The 11,899-nt window shown below is 40.4% G+C and overlaps 1 protein-coding gene across 3 annotated transcripts in view; it reads left to right on the plus strand.

Annotated features, from left to right (window-relative positions):
• The window catches only part of RAB8B (RAB8B, member RAS oncogene family), a 67,515-nt gene that overhangs the window by 42,592 nt on the left and 13,024 nt on the right, over positions 1 to 11,899 (plus strand). For all 3 annotated transcript variants that reach the window (XM_036241471.1, XM_036241466.1, XM_036241479.1), the window contains exons 2-3: positions 7,140 to 7,200; positions 10,622 to 10,682. In XM_036241471.1, the coding sequence (XP_036097364.1) occupies positions 7,140 to 7,200; positions 10,622 to 10,682 (122 nt within the window). The remainder of the gene's footprint in view (positions 1 to 7,139; positions 7,201 to 10,621; positions 10,683 to 11,899) is intronic.

Consider the following 11,899-nt stretch of genomic DNA (forward strand, 5'->3'; position numbering starts at 1 on the left):
TGCTTAAAATCTGAGTAGCCAGCCCTCCCTACTACCCCAGGCTCCTGATCTGCCCTGTCACTTTCCGAACTTGATCTAGACTTGCTCTAGGTCACAGGCCCTCTTTATTTGGAGTAAGGGCGGGAGGAGGTACTGCCTGCTCCGCCTCTCCACTAAATCCAGAAGGTACCTTTCCTCTCTAAAATTTGATCTGATTTTCTACTACCATGAACGAATGAGTGCCTCCAGGTGTCATTTTTCTAGATACCTAATTAGTGCTTTTTAAAAACTATGAGCAATTCCAAGTATACAAAAATATACCTAATGTAAAACATTTCGACATCCATGTACCATCACACAGATTTAGAAATAATAAATTATAGAGTTGATGTCTTTGTGATTCACTGGAAGGAACCCCTCCCTAATTCCTCCTCTTCTATTTCTCTCCAGAGGTAACGGTTATCTGGATTTTGTTGATAATCATTCTTGTGCATGTTTTTATACTTAAATTAAACCTGGAGATATATAAAAATGATACATACTGTTGGTTTGGGTGTTTGTTTTTTTTTAAATATGTTTTTATTGATTTTAGGGAGAGAGAGAGAGAGAAACATCGATTGGCTGCTTCCTGTATGCACATACCCTAATACGCTAACTGGGAGATAAACCCACAACCCGGGCCTGTGCCCTGACTGGGAATTGAACTGGTGACCTTTTGGTGCACAGGACAATGCTCAACCAACTGAGCCACACTGGCTAGGCTGGTTTGGATATTTCTGAAATTTTACTGAAATGATTTGACTTTAAATTTTTGCAGTTATTCTTTTCACTTAACCTTGTTTTTATTTAGATTCACTCATGTTGATATGTGTAGCTGTTGTTCACTGCTTATGAGTGTTCCCCTGTATACCAAGGTGTTCTCCTACTGTGGACATTTTCGTTGTTGCTTGGGTTTTGTTATAATCCTTAAAGAGCAATCCTCAGGAGACATGGATGTTCTCATACAAGTCTGTTTGGGAAGGCCTGATCTTTAAATGCCCAGATTGACTTTTAACCCCTTTTTGAATTGGTCTTTGTTAATCTGGTAAGTTGCTGTGTCTCCTGGGCTCAGTTTTCTTAGGTACAAAGGGAAGACTGGACTTAACAACCTCTAAGGTACTTTATATTTTTCTGTTTATTGATTGTTTTGAGAGAGAGATCGACTTGCTGTTCAATTTATTTATACATTCATTGCTTGATTCTTGTATGTGCCCTGCCTGGGAATTGAACCCTCAACCTTGGTGTCTCAGGACGATACTCTATCCAACTGAGTTACCCTTGCAGCGCCCTAAGGTACTTTCTAGGTCTAGAAATCTATGATTCCTTTCATGTTTGCTTTCCTGCCTCCTTATAGTGTGTAATATGTATTAATTATGTGCAACTATTTAGCGTGAGAATCAGTTCAGGAAAAGTAAAAATCTATGTGTGTGTGTGTATGTTTAATTCAAAATGAAAGTGACTTTGAGTCTCTTGGGAATGTTTTCTTATAATGTAGATTTTCTATTTTATTGACTAGATAAATATTAATGAGAAAACTGGCACTGCTTTCAAGCCATAAAAAAAATTAATGACGGGGCATATTCGAGAAACATGGAAGCAGCATTGGAGTCTTGCCTCCTGAACGTGGATGTTGGGCTGCGTGACCAGCTGGGAAGGCTGCATGCAGCCTGGCAGCTCGTGGATTGCTCATGAGTTGAGATGACTCAGGGTCATCATTTTGAACATGAATGATTGTACTAGATATGCTGCCAAAAAAACCCAGTGCTTTCCAAAGGCTATTGAAATATAAAGGGCATTTTGACCCAAAATGTAATGCCCTTCGAAGCTGTATTTTTTGAGATTTATATAGTCCTTTAAAATGAGGAGGGTGGGGAAAGTTGCTCCCTTACCACAGGATGAGCTGTAATGTAGTTCTTGCTGCTGTTGATATGATAGCCCCTCATTTACAGTCTAATTGTTCGGGGCTGGAACACAGCCAGGTCTTTGGGACCATGGGCACGAGGACTCCCCTGGCAGTGATCACGATTTAGCATGGAGATGTTGTGGCAGCTACTTGGGTTGCTCATTGTCCTTTTTTTATCTTCATATTTTCTGCTTCATGGCTGAACACTAGACCAAATTACCTTCAGAGAAGTACTATAGTTATCACAAAATTTAATAACGTTCATGCCAGGGTAGTAGGGATAGCTGTTATGATTTGTTTCATATGGTTATGAACATAAAGTTGTACTAATTAGTTAGATATGAGTATTGTAACAGATATTATGATTGACTCAACAGCTTTTCTGCTTTCCTAATTTTAGCAGCCCTGTGGGTCTGCAGGGAGTGACCCAGCTGCAGGGATGGGGCTCGATTAATCTAAATTTAGGATAGGTTTAGATTAATTTAATCTTGGTAACTGACCATGCAGTGATTGGTTCAGAAACTCAGCCTTAGTCCCTAGAACGTGACATTCCCATGGTTACAAATCTGGTTAAAAATCCAAAAATAAGACATGAAGGAAAGGTCGCTGGTGGCTTTGGGGAAATAGTTCTTCACTTTTAAGAAAGAGGCACAGGATGATGATCTCTTTTCTTCTTGGTGTTACTGTTGTGGTCAGGAACTGCTATCAGTCAGAGGATAAAACTGATACTCCCAGGAGGGTAGAGCCAAAGGAGGTGCAGAGAAATGAGCCGGAACTACTGGACTGAACCATCTCCAAACCCCAACTCACCACTGGGCTTGTTATATGAGTCAACAAATTACCTTAAGATAGTTTGATTTGGGGTTTCTGTTGCAGCAGAAAGCATACTAATAGGTATAATTGTATTATTATTCTTATGACTGGTTATTCTTTTCATCTTGGAGTAGCCTCAGGAAGTTATTTTTCCATTAAAATTTAAGGTGATTATTAATCTATATATTTTACTGATATTGTTGTCAAACAAATTGTAATATAAAGATCTTTGTTTATTCTACTGTAACAAGATTTCTCAGCATCCTTACTATTGTTACTGCAGTATATATACTAAGAAAACTTTGAACTTCCATGGTTTTCTTAGCTTTCTCCACACTTGGTAGAATTATGTCATTTCATAAGAGGGTTTAACCTTTCATTTAGTGTCTACTGTGTACATGTTTCTGTGTGCAGCCTAACTGGCAGAGAGGATTGAGCCCTTGCTCGATGTGAGAGCAATTCAGAGCAGTATGTTAATAAGCCAGATAACACGGGGTTGAATTACTGTGCCAAAGCCAGGCCTTGGAGAAGTGATGGGCACGGCTGAGTGGACAGCTGAGGAAGGAAGGAGGGGGGCGGCTGCCTGGGTAGAGAGGCATCCTCAGAGAAGGCTGCCCAGTGCGGTGGCCATGCACAGAGGGGGGACGTGTGCGGCCCTGAGAGAAAGAGGCCGAAGCTGAAGAGTCTCAGAGGGCGGCAGTATCAGGAGAGCGGTGTATCCCGGGGAACAGACGGCATTACCAGGAGGAGGAAGTTGGAAGTTGGCTCCACGGCTTCCTAAATAGTGAGGTGACGTTACCACAGGGATTGCTGAAAGTTATTCTCACAGTTGCTGGCGGCAAGTTGTCCAGGGAGAGAGGTTGGCACAGTGTCCTGGGAAGCTGTTCTCATAATCCATGCATGAACTGACAAGAACTGCAGGATGATAGAATCTGAATGTGTCATCTCTTACATTTATATGGAATTTCAGAGTTCCCACAGCACAGTCATACCCATTATCTAATTCACCTAGTAGATCCTCTCAATCTTTTTTTAAGGATGAAGAGAATAGAGGTTCAAAGCAATGAAGCAACCTCCCAGAAGTTGTTAAAGACAGAACCTAACCTACAATCTAGGTCTTTTTTTTTTTTTATCCTCACCGGAGGACATTTTTGCATGTATCTTCAGATAGAGCGGGAGGGAGAGAGGGAAGAAGAGAAAGAGAGAGAAACATCAATGTGAGAGAGACACATCGAGTGGTTGCCACCCACATGACCCGAACTGGGGCCAGGGACAAACCAACCGAGGTACGTGCCCTTAGCGGGAACCAAACCCGGGTCTCTCTGGTCCGCAGGCCGACGCTCTAACTGCTGAGCCAAACTGGCCAGGGCCAGTCTAGGTCTTTTGACTTCCAGCAACAATGTTTTTCATTTTTAATAAAATTCAAGTTGTGTTCATTTGACTGTGCTCTACAGCATTTGTCTGTCAACTGGCTCCCGACAGGCACATAAACAAAAGCTAAAGACCAGTTCACAACTCTTACAGCATTGAAAACCACTGAATAGTGAAAAGATGGTTAAGTTTCCCAGATAATGGTTAAACCTCCTCAGATAACAGAAAGGTAATCCTTCTAACAAATACAAAAAACAAAAGGCTAGGTCAGTAGAAAGTTTTCTGAATGTTTAAAATGAATGGACAGTAACTGAGACTTTAAAGGAGCCTCAAAATGGCTTTGTTGGATGAAGGTGGAAAAGTTGCCTGTGACTCCCAACTACAGGCAAAAACAATCTTGAAAGAACAGGAGTTACAATCTCAATAAGCCAGAATAAGGAACGTATTCCTATAAACAGGCATTTGATATACATCACATCTTACTTAAACTGTGAATGAACTATTAAATGATGGAATGTTGAACGTTAGCCTTCCACTTGAGAAAGTTAATTTTCCAGCTATACAGTCAGCATTTTGAGTCATGGAATTTTTTAAAAATTATTACGGTTAAACACACACACACACACAAGATTTATCATCTTAACCATTTTTAAGTGTAGAGTTCAGTAGTGTTAAGTATAGTCACATTATTGTCAAACAGGTCTCCAGAACTTTTTCATCTTTTGCAAATCCTAAACTATACCCATTTAACAACAAATGTCCTTTACCCCTCTCTCCAGCCTGTTAACTACCATCCTATTTTCTATTTCTATGAATTTGGAAAATTATGAATTTAAAAAAGAAGAAACATTTATTGAGCCTCTGTTGGGCATTGTTCTTAATGCCTCGACCAAAAAAAAAAAAAAATCATAGAGGGTAGCAGAGAATCCCTAGAGGGTCTTTGTTACACTGGACCGGGAGATGTGTAAAGAGATAAATCACAATAAAAATCAATGTGTGTTAAGCCTTAAATGAGCAATGGCCACAGTAAAATCTGTGTGATGCTAACTATAGTGTTTATGCTGTTTTGCTCATTTTTGCTTCTGCCACTGTTGACCTTGCAATACTGAGGTACCCTGCGGGAAATGTGGGCTAGATAACCTGGGGATATGGGTCTCAGATTGTACTTGTTAACAATTACAGTGGTTATTAGTGAGGGGAAAGAAGATTGAGAAGCCTGGGGGGAAAGTGCAATGCAGAGAAGGGGAAAACCCGCTTGGTTTCTGCGTAGGCATTATATGAAGCTGGCAAGCAGCCTCTTTGAGTGCTCTCAATGTCGATTTGTAGAAACATTGTAGTAACATAGCCGTGAAAGGCTTCTCCTCCCCCCAGATAGCTACAGTTAATGTTTAAGTCAATTTAGAGGATACATAATGGACATGTGTTTCTTTGAAATGTCTTGGAAACCACTTTACAGGGTTCTGTATAAAATGCAAAAGAGCCCTGGCCAGTTTGGCCCAGCAGTTAGAGCATCGGCCTGCGGTCCAGAGAGACCAGGGTTCCATTACCACTAAGGGCATGTACCTCGGTTGCAGTTTGTCTCCAGCCCTGGTTGGGTTGTGCGGGTGGCAGCCACTCGGTGTGTCCCTTCACGTCGATGTTTCTCTCTCTCTCTCTTCCTCTCTCTCCCTCCCACTCTATCTGAACAAAAAATGGAAAAATGTCCTCAGGTGAGGATTAAAAAAAAGCAAAAGAATACAGTTGTCCCTCATTTATTGCGATTAATCTGTTCCAGACTCTAGAGGTTGTACCTGGTGTTGAAGGATTCCTGGAGTGCTCGAATACAGAGGCCTACAGTCCATACGTACAGTAATTTTAATTTTAATTGTAATACAGGGGTGTATAACTGACTCAAATAACCGAGCACGTGCTGTATCACTTTCACTGTCTCGATCAACTTTTTAATGAATATATTTGAAAAAATACGTGATAGAGTGAAGCTGCGAACGTCGAAGCGCGAAGTGGCAAGGAACAACTGTAGAAAAATCTAAAACAAAGCTGAGTAACCAGATGATGAGGATTTAGCAGATTGCAACCAATTTGTATCCACTAATAGGTTCCTTTAGCTACCTGGGGGGGCGGGGGCAGACAGGTGAGGGAGGGGTTGAATTTGGAGTGCTTGCCCAAGCCACAAATGACTTTCACATGCTACCTGTCAGGCCCAGTTGAGTGCTTCTTAACTTTGGTTTTAGATTAAAATTAATTACGTAAAGAGTTTTGAAAATTTCTAGTGCACAGACCTTTACCCTTGACCCATTAGATCAGAATCTCAGAATTTTGGGAAGGAAGTAGGCCTAGTTATGAGATTTGTTGTTGTTGTTTTTTAAAGTTCCCCAGGTAATTCTAAAGTGCATCCGGGGCTAAAATCATTTTAGTTATTTCAGTTGTAGCCAGTAAAATGCAGGGAACATTTATTTAAATGTATGTAAAATACTTCTTAACTGTATAATAAACATACAAGTTTTCCCATTTCTGCCCTCAAATAGATACGGTTTTGTTTGATTGGTTTATTGTTGTAATTTTTTCCTTTCTTTCTTTTTCTTTTTTTCCTTAGCCAGTTGCAGATTTTAAAGAAACAAGTGGAAGGGAGATGGAGGCAGACATTGTTAAGAGGTCCCACAGCCATCTTTAGGGACGGATGGGGCACGAGGGGTGGGAAACATTGTTTATATGTAGAAAATATAGCATATTCTCTATCTACATTATGTAACTTTGAGAAGATGTGAGCCATTTATGTCAAAATAATGAGGCATATAAGACATTGCATTTAACATGTGTGGGAATTCTTTGCAGAGTAATTAGCATTCCTTTCTTCAGCCTGCATTCAGAAGAAACATACCATTCACACCCTCTCTGTGTTCACATTTTCCAGGGCGTTGGAGAGCTTTTTTTTCTTTCTTTCAATAGAAATCTTTGTTCTTTTCCCAATAAGGCTTGGATGATAAGACTGGGACTATATTTGAAGAAATTTAGCGTGTCTTTCTTTTTCTGGCAGGAATTGATTTTAAAATCAGAACGATAGAACTAGATGGAAAGAAAATTAAGCTTCAGATATGGTAAGTAAATATATATATATATATATATCTATACACACACACACACACACAAAGTTTATACTTTAGTCAGGAATTGAACGTGGGAATAAAAATGTGCATTGTGATAAGTTAGAGGTATTTTGTGATAGCTAAAACATCTCTTCTTCATCAGAATCAAGGGGAAATGGGTATTCAAAGGTCTCTCCACCAAGAGTGGGAAGGTAAGGAATGGTATCACTCACTAACCCACAGCCAGAAGAGATCTGAGCACTCATTCTTCCCAAATGCTAATTTTATAGAGGAGGAAAGTAAATTCTAGAGTATAAATTACTTTTTGTTGTTGTTAATCCTCACTCAAGGATATTTTTTCCATTGATTTTTTTTTTTTTTTAATTTTTATTTTATGAGAGCAGAAAGGAGGGAGGGGAAGAGAGAGAGATAGAAACATCAATGTGAGAGAGACACATACCCCAACTGGAGCCAGGGATCGAATCTGCAACCCGGGTACATGCCCTTGACTGGGAATTGAACCCGATATCCTTTGGTGCACAGTCTGACGCTCTAACCACGAAGCCACAACGGCCAGGGCTACTTTTTTATTGTAGTTTCTGCAGCTGTGAAATCAGGTAAGGCTTAGTAGTCAAGTGGTAGGAACACTGAACAGAAAGTGCAGGTCTAGGTTCTAGCCAGGACTACCTCTAATTTGAGGGCATGGCCCAGTTGCTTCCCTTCTTAGAGCCAACTTTCCCTCATTTGTAGCTTCTTTCCGAGGATTTGTCTTTATTTTAGTTGTAATTCCCATTTGGTCCTGGGAGATCGTCTGTGTAGCTTCCATTCACTCCGCCTCCATTTTCACATCCTCTCCCCTCGTTTGTAAATTGATTGATTAGACTGATGGTATCTGAGTTGCTGCCCTCAAGTTCTGATATTTTATCACTTATTTGCATAATCTCATTAAATAAAAATATATAAGGAACACTGGACTAGGAAATAAGAAAGAAAAACATCGTACTTCTCATATCTCATGTCATAATATGCAAGGCAAAGATCTCCTTAAGGTCACCCAAACTGATTGGTTAGTTCCTGCAGAATCTCTCAAACTCCAGTGAGTAAATATGGTTCTTCCAGATTGCTAGGTTGAATATTTTTGGCTTGAACTAAAAAGTTCTTCATAGATTTTTTTTTTTTTTAACCTGTAAACTGGTTTAATGTCTTCCATGTCTTTCAGTATAGGACCTTCCATGGAGCCACATAGAATTGGAGCCATGGGACGGTTTTTGATGATGTTTACTGATCTAATGTGTGATCATGACAGCACCAGACATAGCTGAGAAATTTAGAGCTGTACATAGACTACAAAGGATAAAATAGTGAAATAATATATATGGTCTTATTTCTTAGGCTGTTTTTCTTCTTTGAACCTCAGAATAGGAATAGAATTAGAACATTGTATCGAAATTCACTACCACTTCTTTTACCAAGGAGGAAACTAGGCCTTAGAGTGGTTAAATTCATCTGAGAGCATATGTCTGGATTAGTGATAAAGCTTGAACAGCTACCCAGATCTCCTGGAACATCATGTCAGTTTCATATATTAGTATAGTGGTTCCCAGTACATGTCATTGGAAAACATTGTAGAGGTTACCACCAGCTACCCTTTTCATCTATTAGTATTAATAAGAAGCCAAATATTTTAAAGACATAAAACAGTTTTTTAAGGGAAAAGGAAAGAGAATTTCTGATTCTGTGCTGTATAGTTCTGATCATAGCAGTAGGAAGTGTTTCTAGGAGCCTGTGGGTGATCAGCTAATTAGAATTTAATATAACATCAGGGCACACTATTTATGGATACTCTCAGCAGCAAAATGGTTTCTATTTAGTCTTTAGGACCTACACTTAGTATGGTAGGGTTTCCCCTCCAGCCTCACTGGTTCTAAATCAAGTAGTGTATTAGAATGAAAATATGGTTGGTCTACTCAAAGATGCTTGGCTTGGCCTGGCTGGTGTGGCTCAGTGGTTGAGTATCAACCCATGCACCAAGAGGTCGCCAGTTCAATTCCTGGTCCGGGCACATGCCCAGATTCTGGGCCTGATCCCCAGTGGGGGGCATGCAGGAGGCGGCCTGTCAATGTTCTCTCTCATTGATGTTTCTATTTCTCCTTCTTTCTTCCTCTCTTCCTAAAATAAATTTTTTTAAAAAAAGATGCTTGGCTTGTATTTTTTCCCTTGCCAAACAAGTGCCCTGTGTAGCTAATTCCAATCAGTGGCAGAAGGGTTGGATAAGATCATTGTGAGGTGAGGCCTGGCCATGCACTAAACAGCCAAGATGTAGGTGGCTTGAGTCTCGTTCAAGGGTATGAGCTCATTCAAGGGTAGTGGCGGAACTGAGACGACAGCCCACCTGAGTCTGTTTCCTCTCCTGCAGAACAAGGATGATGGTATTACCACACGCTGGGCTGTGGTGGGCGTAATGTGGGAGTATCTTCTAAAGTATACACAACTATTAAGGGATTTATTAATGCTTTTAATCTATATTTCCTTTGGGCCTTCATCTCTTATTGGGGTTTGATATGCATTAGATGTCTAGTGTTTTTTCACAAATGCCTCTTTCTTCCCTACAGTTAAATTGTACAATTTAGTTTGTCTTAGTAGCACAGGGAGTGAATTAATTCTGCTGGTAAGTAGCAAATTTAGGAATACTGATTTCCCCAGATATCAAGGAAATTTTACCTGCTTTATAAGGATTACTTCAGTAAGTGTAATTGGAAACTTTTGTGTTTTTTAGAATATATTCTAATGGTACACCATCAGCTAAAATGCAAAAGTATATGAAAGCCTATGTAATTTTGCGGTGTTGTTCATATTTTAAAGTCTTTGGAAACATTGTCAACAGTTATGTGTTGAACTCCAGGTTCCCATTTAATTATGGGCTCCATAGCTGAAAAAGTTATTGAGGAACATGTTAGTGTGCTCGGCTGAGCAGAATTTACACAGTAGTAAGTCCAGCCCAGTTGCTTTTTTTGTACAGAAATCAGACTTTCACTCAAGAGAGCAAAATACCTTAATCATTAGGCATTTATTTAAAAGGATTATAACTACCTCTAGGAGTCCAAGAATTTAGAACTATTCTCTGTTCTCTCCCATATGTGTTTGACTAATACAATACGCGGTTCCTAGCAGGCCATGGGGTTTCCTGTTGCTGCTTTTATCATCAAGGTCCACGTTTTCACACAAGTCATTGTGAGCGCTTGACAGGCTCCCGTAGCCGCCACTGCCTCCAGCTCACACACACAACAGGCTCCCTTTGTGTCTTCCTCCCCTTCCCTGAAGTCCCTGCGTTTGTGAGCAGACCAGAATTCTCTCTCCTGTAGCTTTGGGGCTCTCCTCAGTAATGCTGGTGATGTCTTTTAAAACCACTCTCTCCTTTTGTTTAACATTTTAGGGACACAGCGGGTCAGGAAAGATTTCGAACCATCACGACAGCATACTATAGAGGAGCCATGGTGAGTGTGTTTAGGGGCTTTGTTACTCTTCAGGTGAAAGCAAAACATGAATATTCATTTGTCAAGTGTATAGAATTCAAGCTAAAGTCTGTACAATGGGGAAAATAGATTTTCTGATGTGAAAAAATGTTGTGTGTTTGGTAACTATATACTTTGTCACTGGTCTTCACAGTATTAAGAGGTATTGAGCTTGTAGGTATTTTAGAACTCCTCCATACATCATGAGTGATTGTATGGTTTTGTGATTTTTTTCTTTTCTGGGCCCAGCACACTTCCACTGCGCGACTCTGCTAATTTTTCCTTTTATGAATATCTTTGCCACATCTCAGCAAACTACAGGCCTTGTGACTAAGGATTCATTTCTTGCACTCTCTCATCCTTCAGCCCTGCCACGATTGTGCCGCATCTCTCACCAAGCCCACGTATCCCCTCTCGATGGCTCAGCTCTCTGGATTCTCCTCCACTGGTTGGCCAGGAAGTTGCTGAATGATATGTGACTCTTTGAGATTTAGAATCTTGTGAATCTTGACTACAAGTCCTTCTTTGCTACATGGTAGCTTTATCCTTGTTAGCATAACATCATCAGTTGGCTCATTTCCATCCTAGGGCTTTGTCTGTGCCACCCAGTTATATTGTTTGTTGGCTCAGAGCAGATTCCGTGTGTTGCTGTGTGGAGTATAGTGGTGAGTAAACAGCTTAGAAACAGAGCTGTACTGAGCCATGCCTAGAACATCAGGTCTGGACCAGGTCTTTATCTCTGGCTTCTTGGCCTAATCCAGGCAGGCACTAGTTGGAACTTTGAATTTTGATGAAACTCATTGTGCTCAGAGTCTTGGAAGGCTGAGCAGTTGAGATCATGAAGCTCAACCTAGTAGACTGTGGGGTACCAGCTGCCATCATACCCAGCTCATTGTTTGTTTGTTGTTTGTTTGTTTGTTTGTTTATTTAAAGACGTGTGTGCCTGGGAGTGGTGTCAGGGTGACAGAGATGTAGGAGTGATAGGTGTCCCCTTGTTCTCAGGAAGATGCGATCTAAATCCACAGAGCCCTTTATTATCCTGCTGCCCGCCCTTCCTCTTCCATCGCTATTCACATTCGATTATTTGAGTACTAGTAATGCATCCCCACAAAAATATTGGGGATTCCTTTTCAAAGTTCTGTCACCTCGGCATTATACACCACTAAGCATTTTATATATCTGTATTCCCCTCTCTTCAC

The sequence above is a fragment of the Molossus molossus genome, unplaced genomic scaffold (genome assembly GCF_014108415.1).
Source record: "Molossus molossus isolate mMolMol1 unplaced genomic scaffold, mMolMol1.p scaffold_m16_p_1, whole genome shotgun sequence".
In the NCBI taxonomy this organism is placed as follows: Eukaryota; Metazoa; Chordata; class Mammalia; order Chiroptera; family Molossidae; genus Molossus; species Molossus molossus.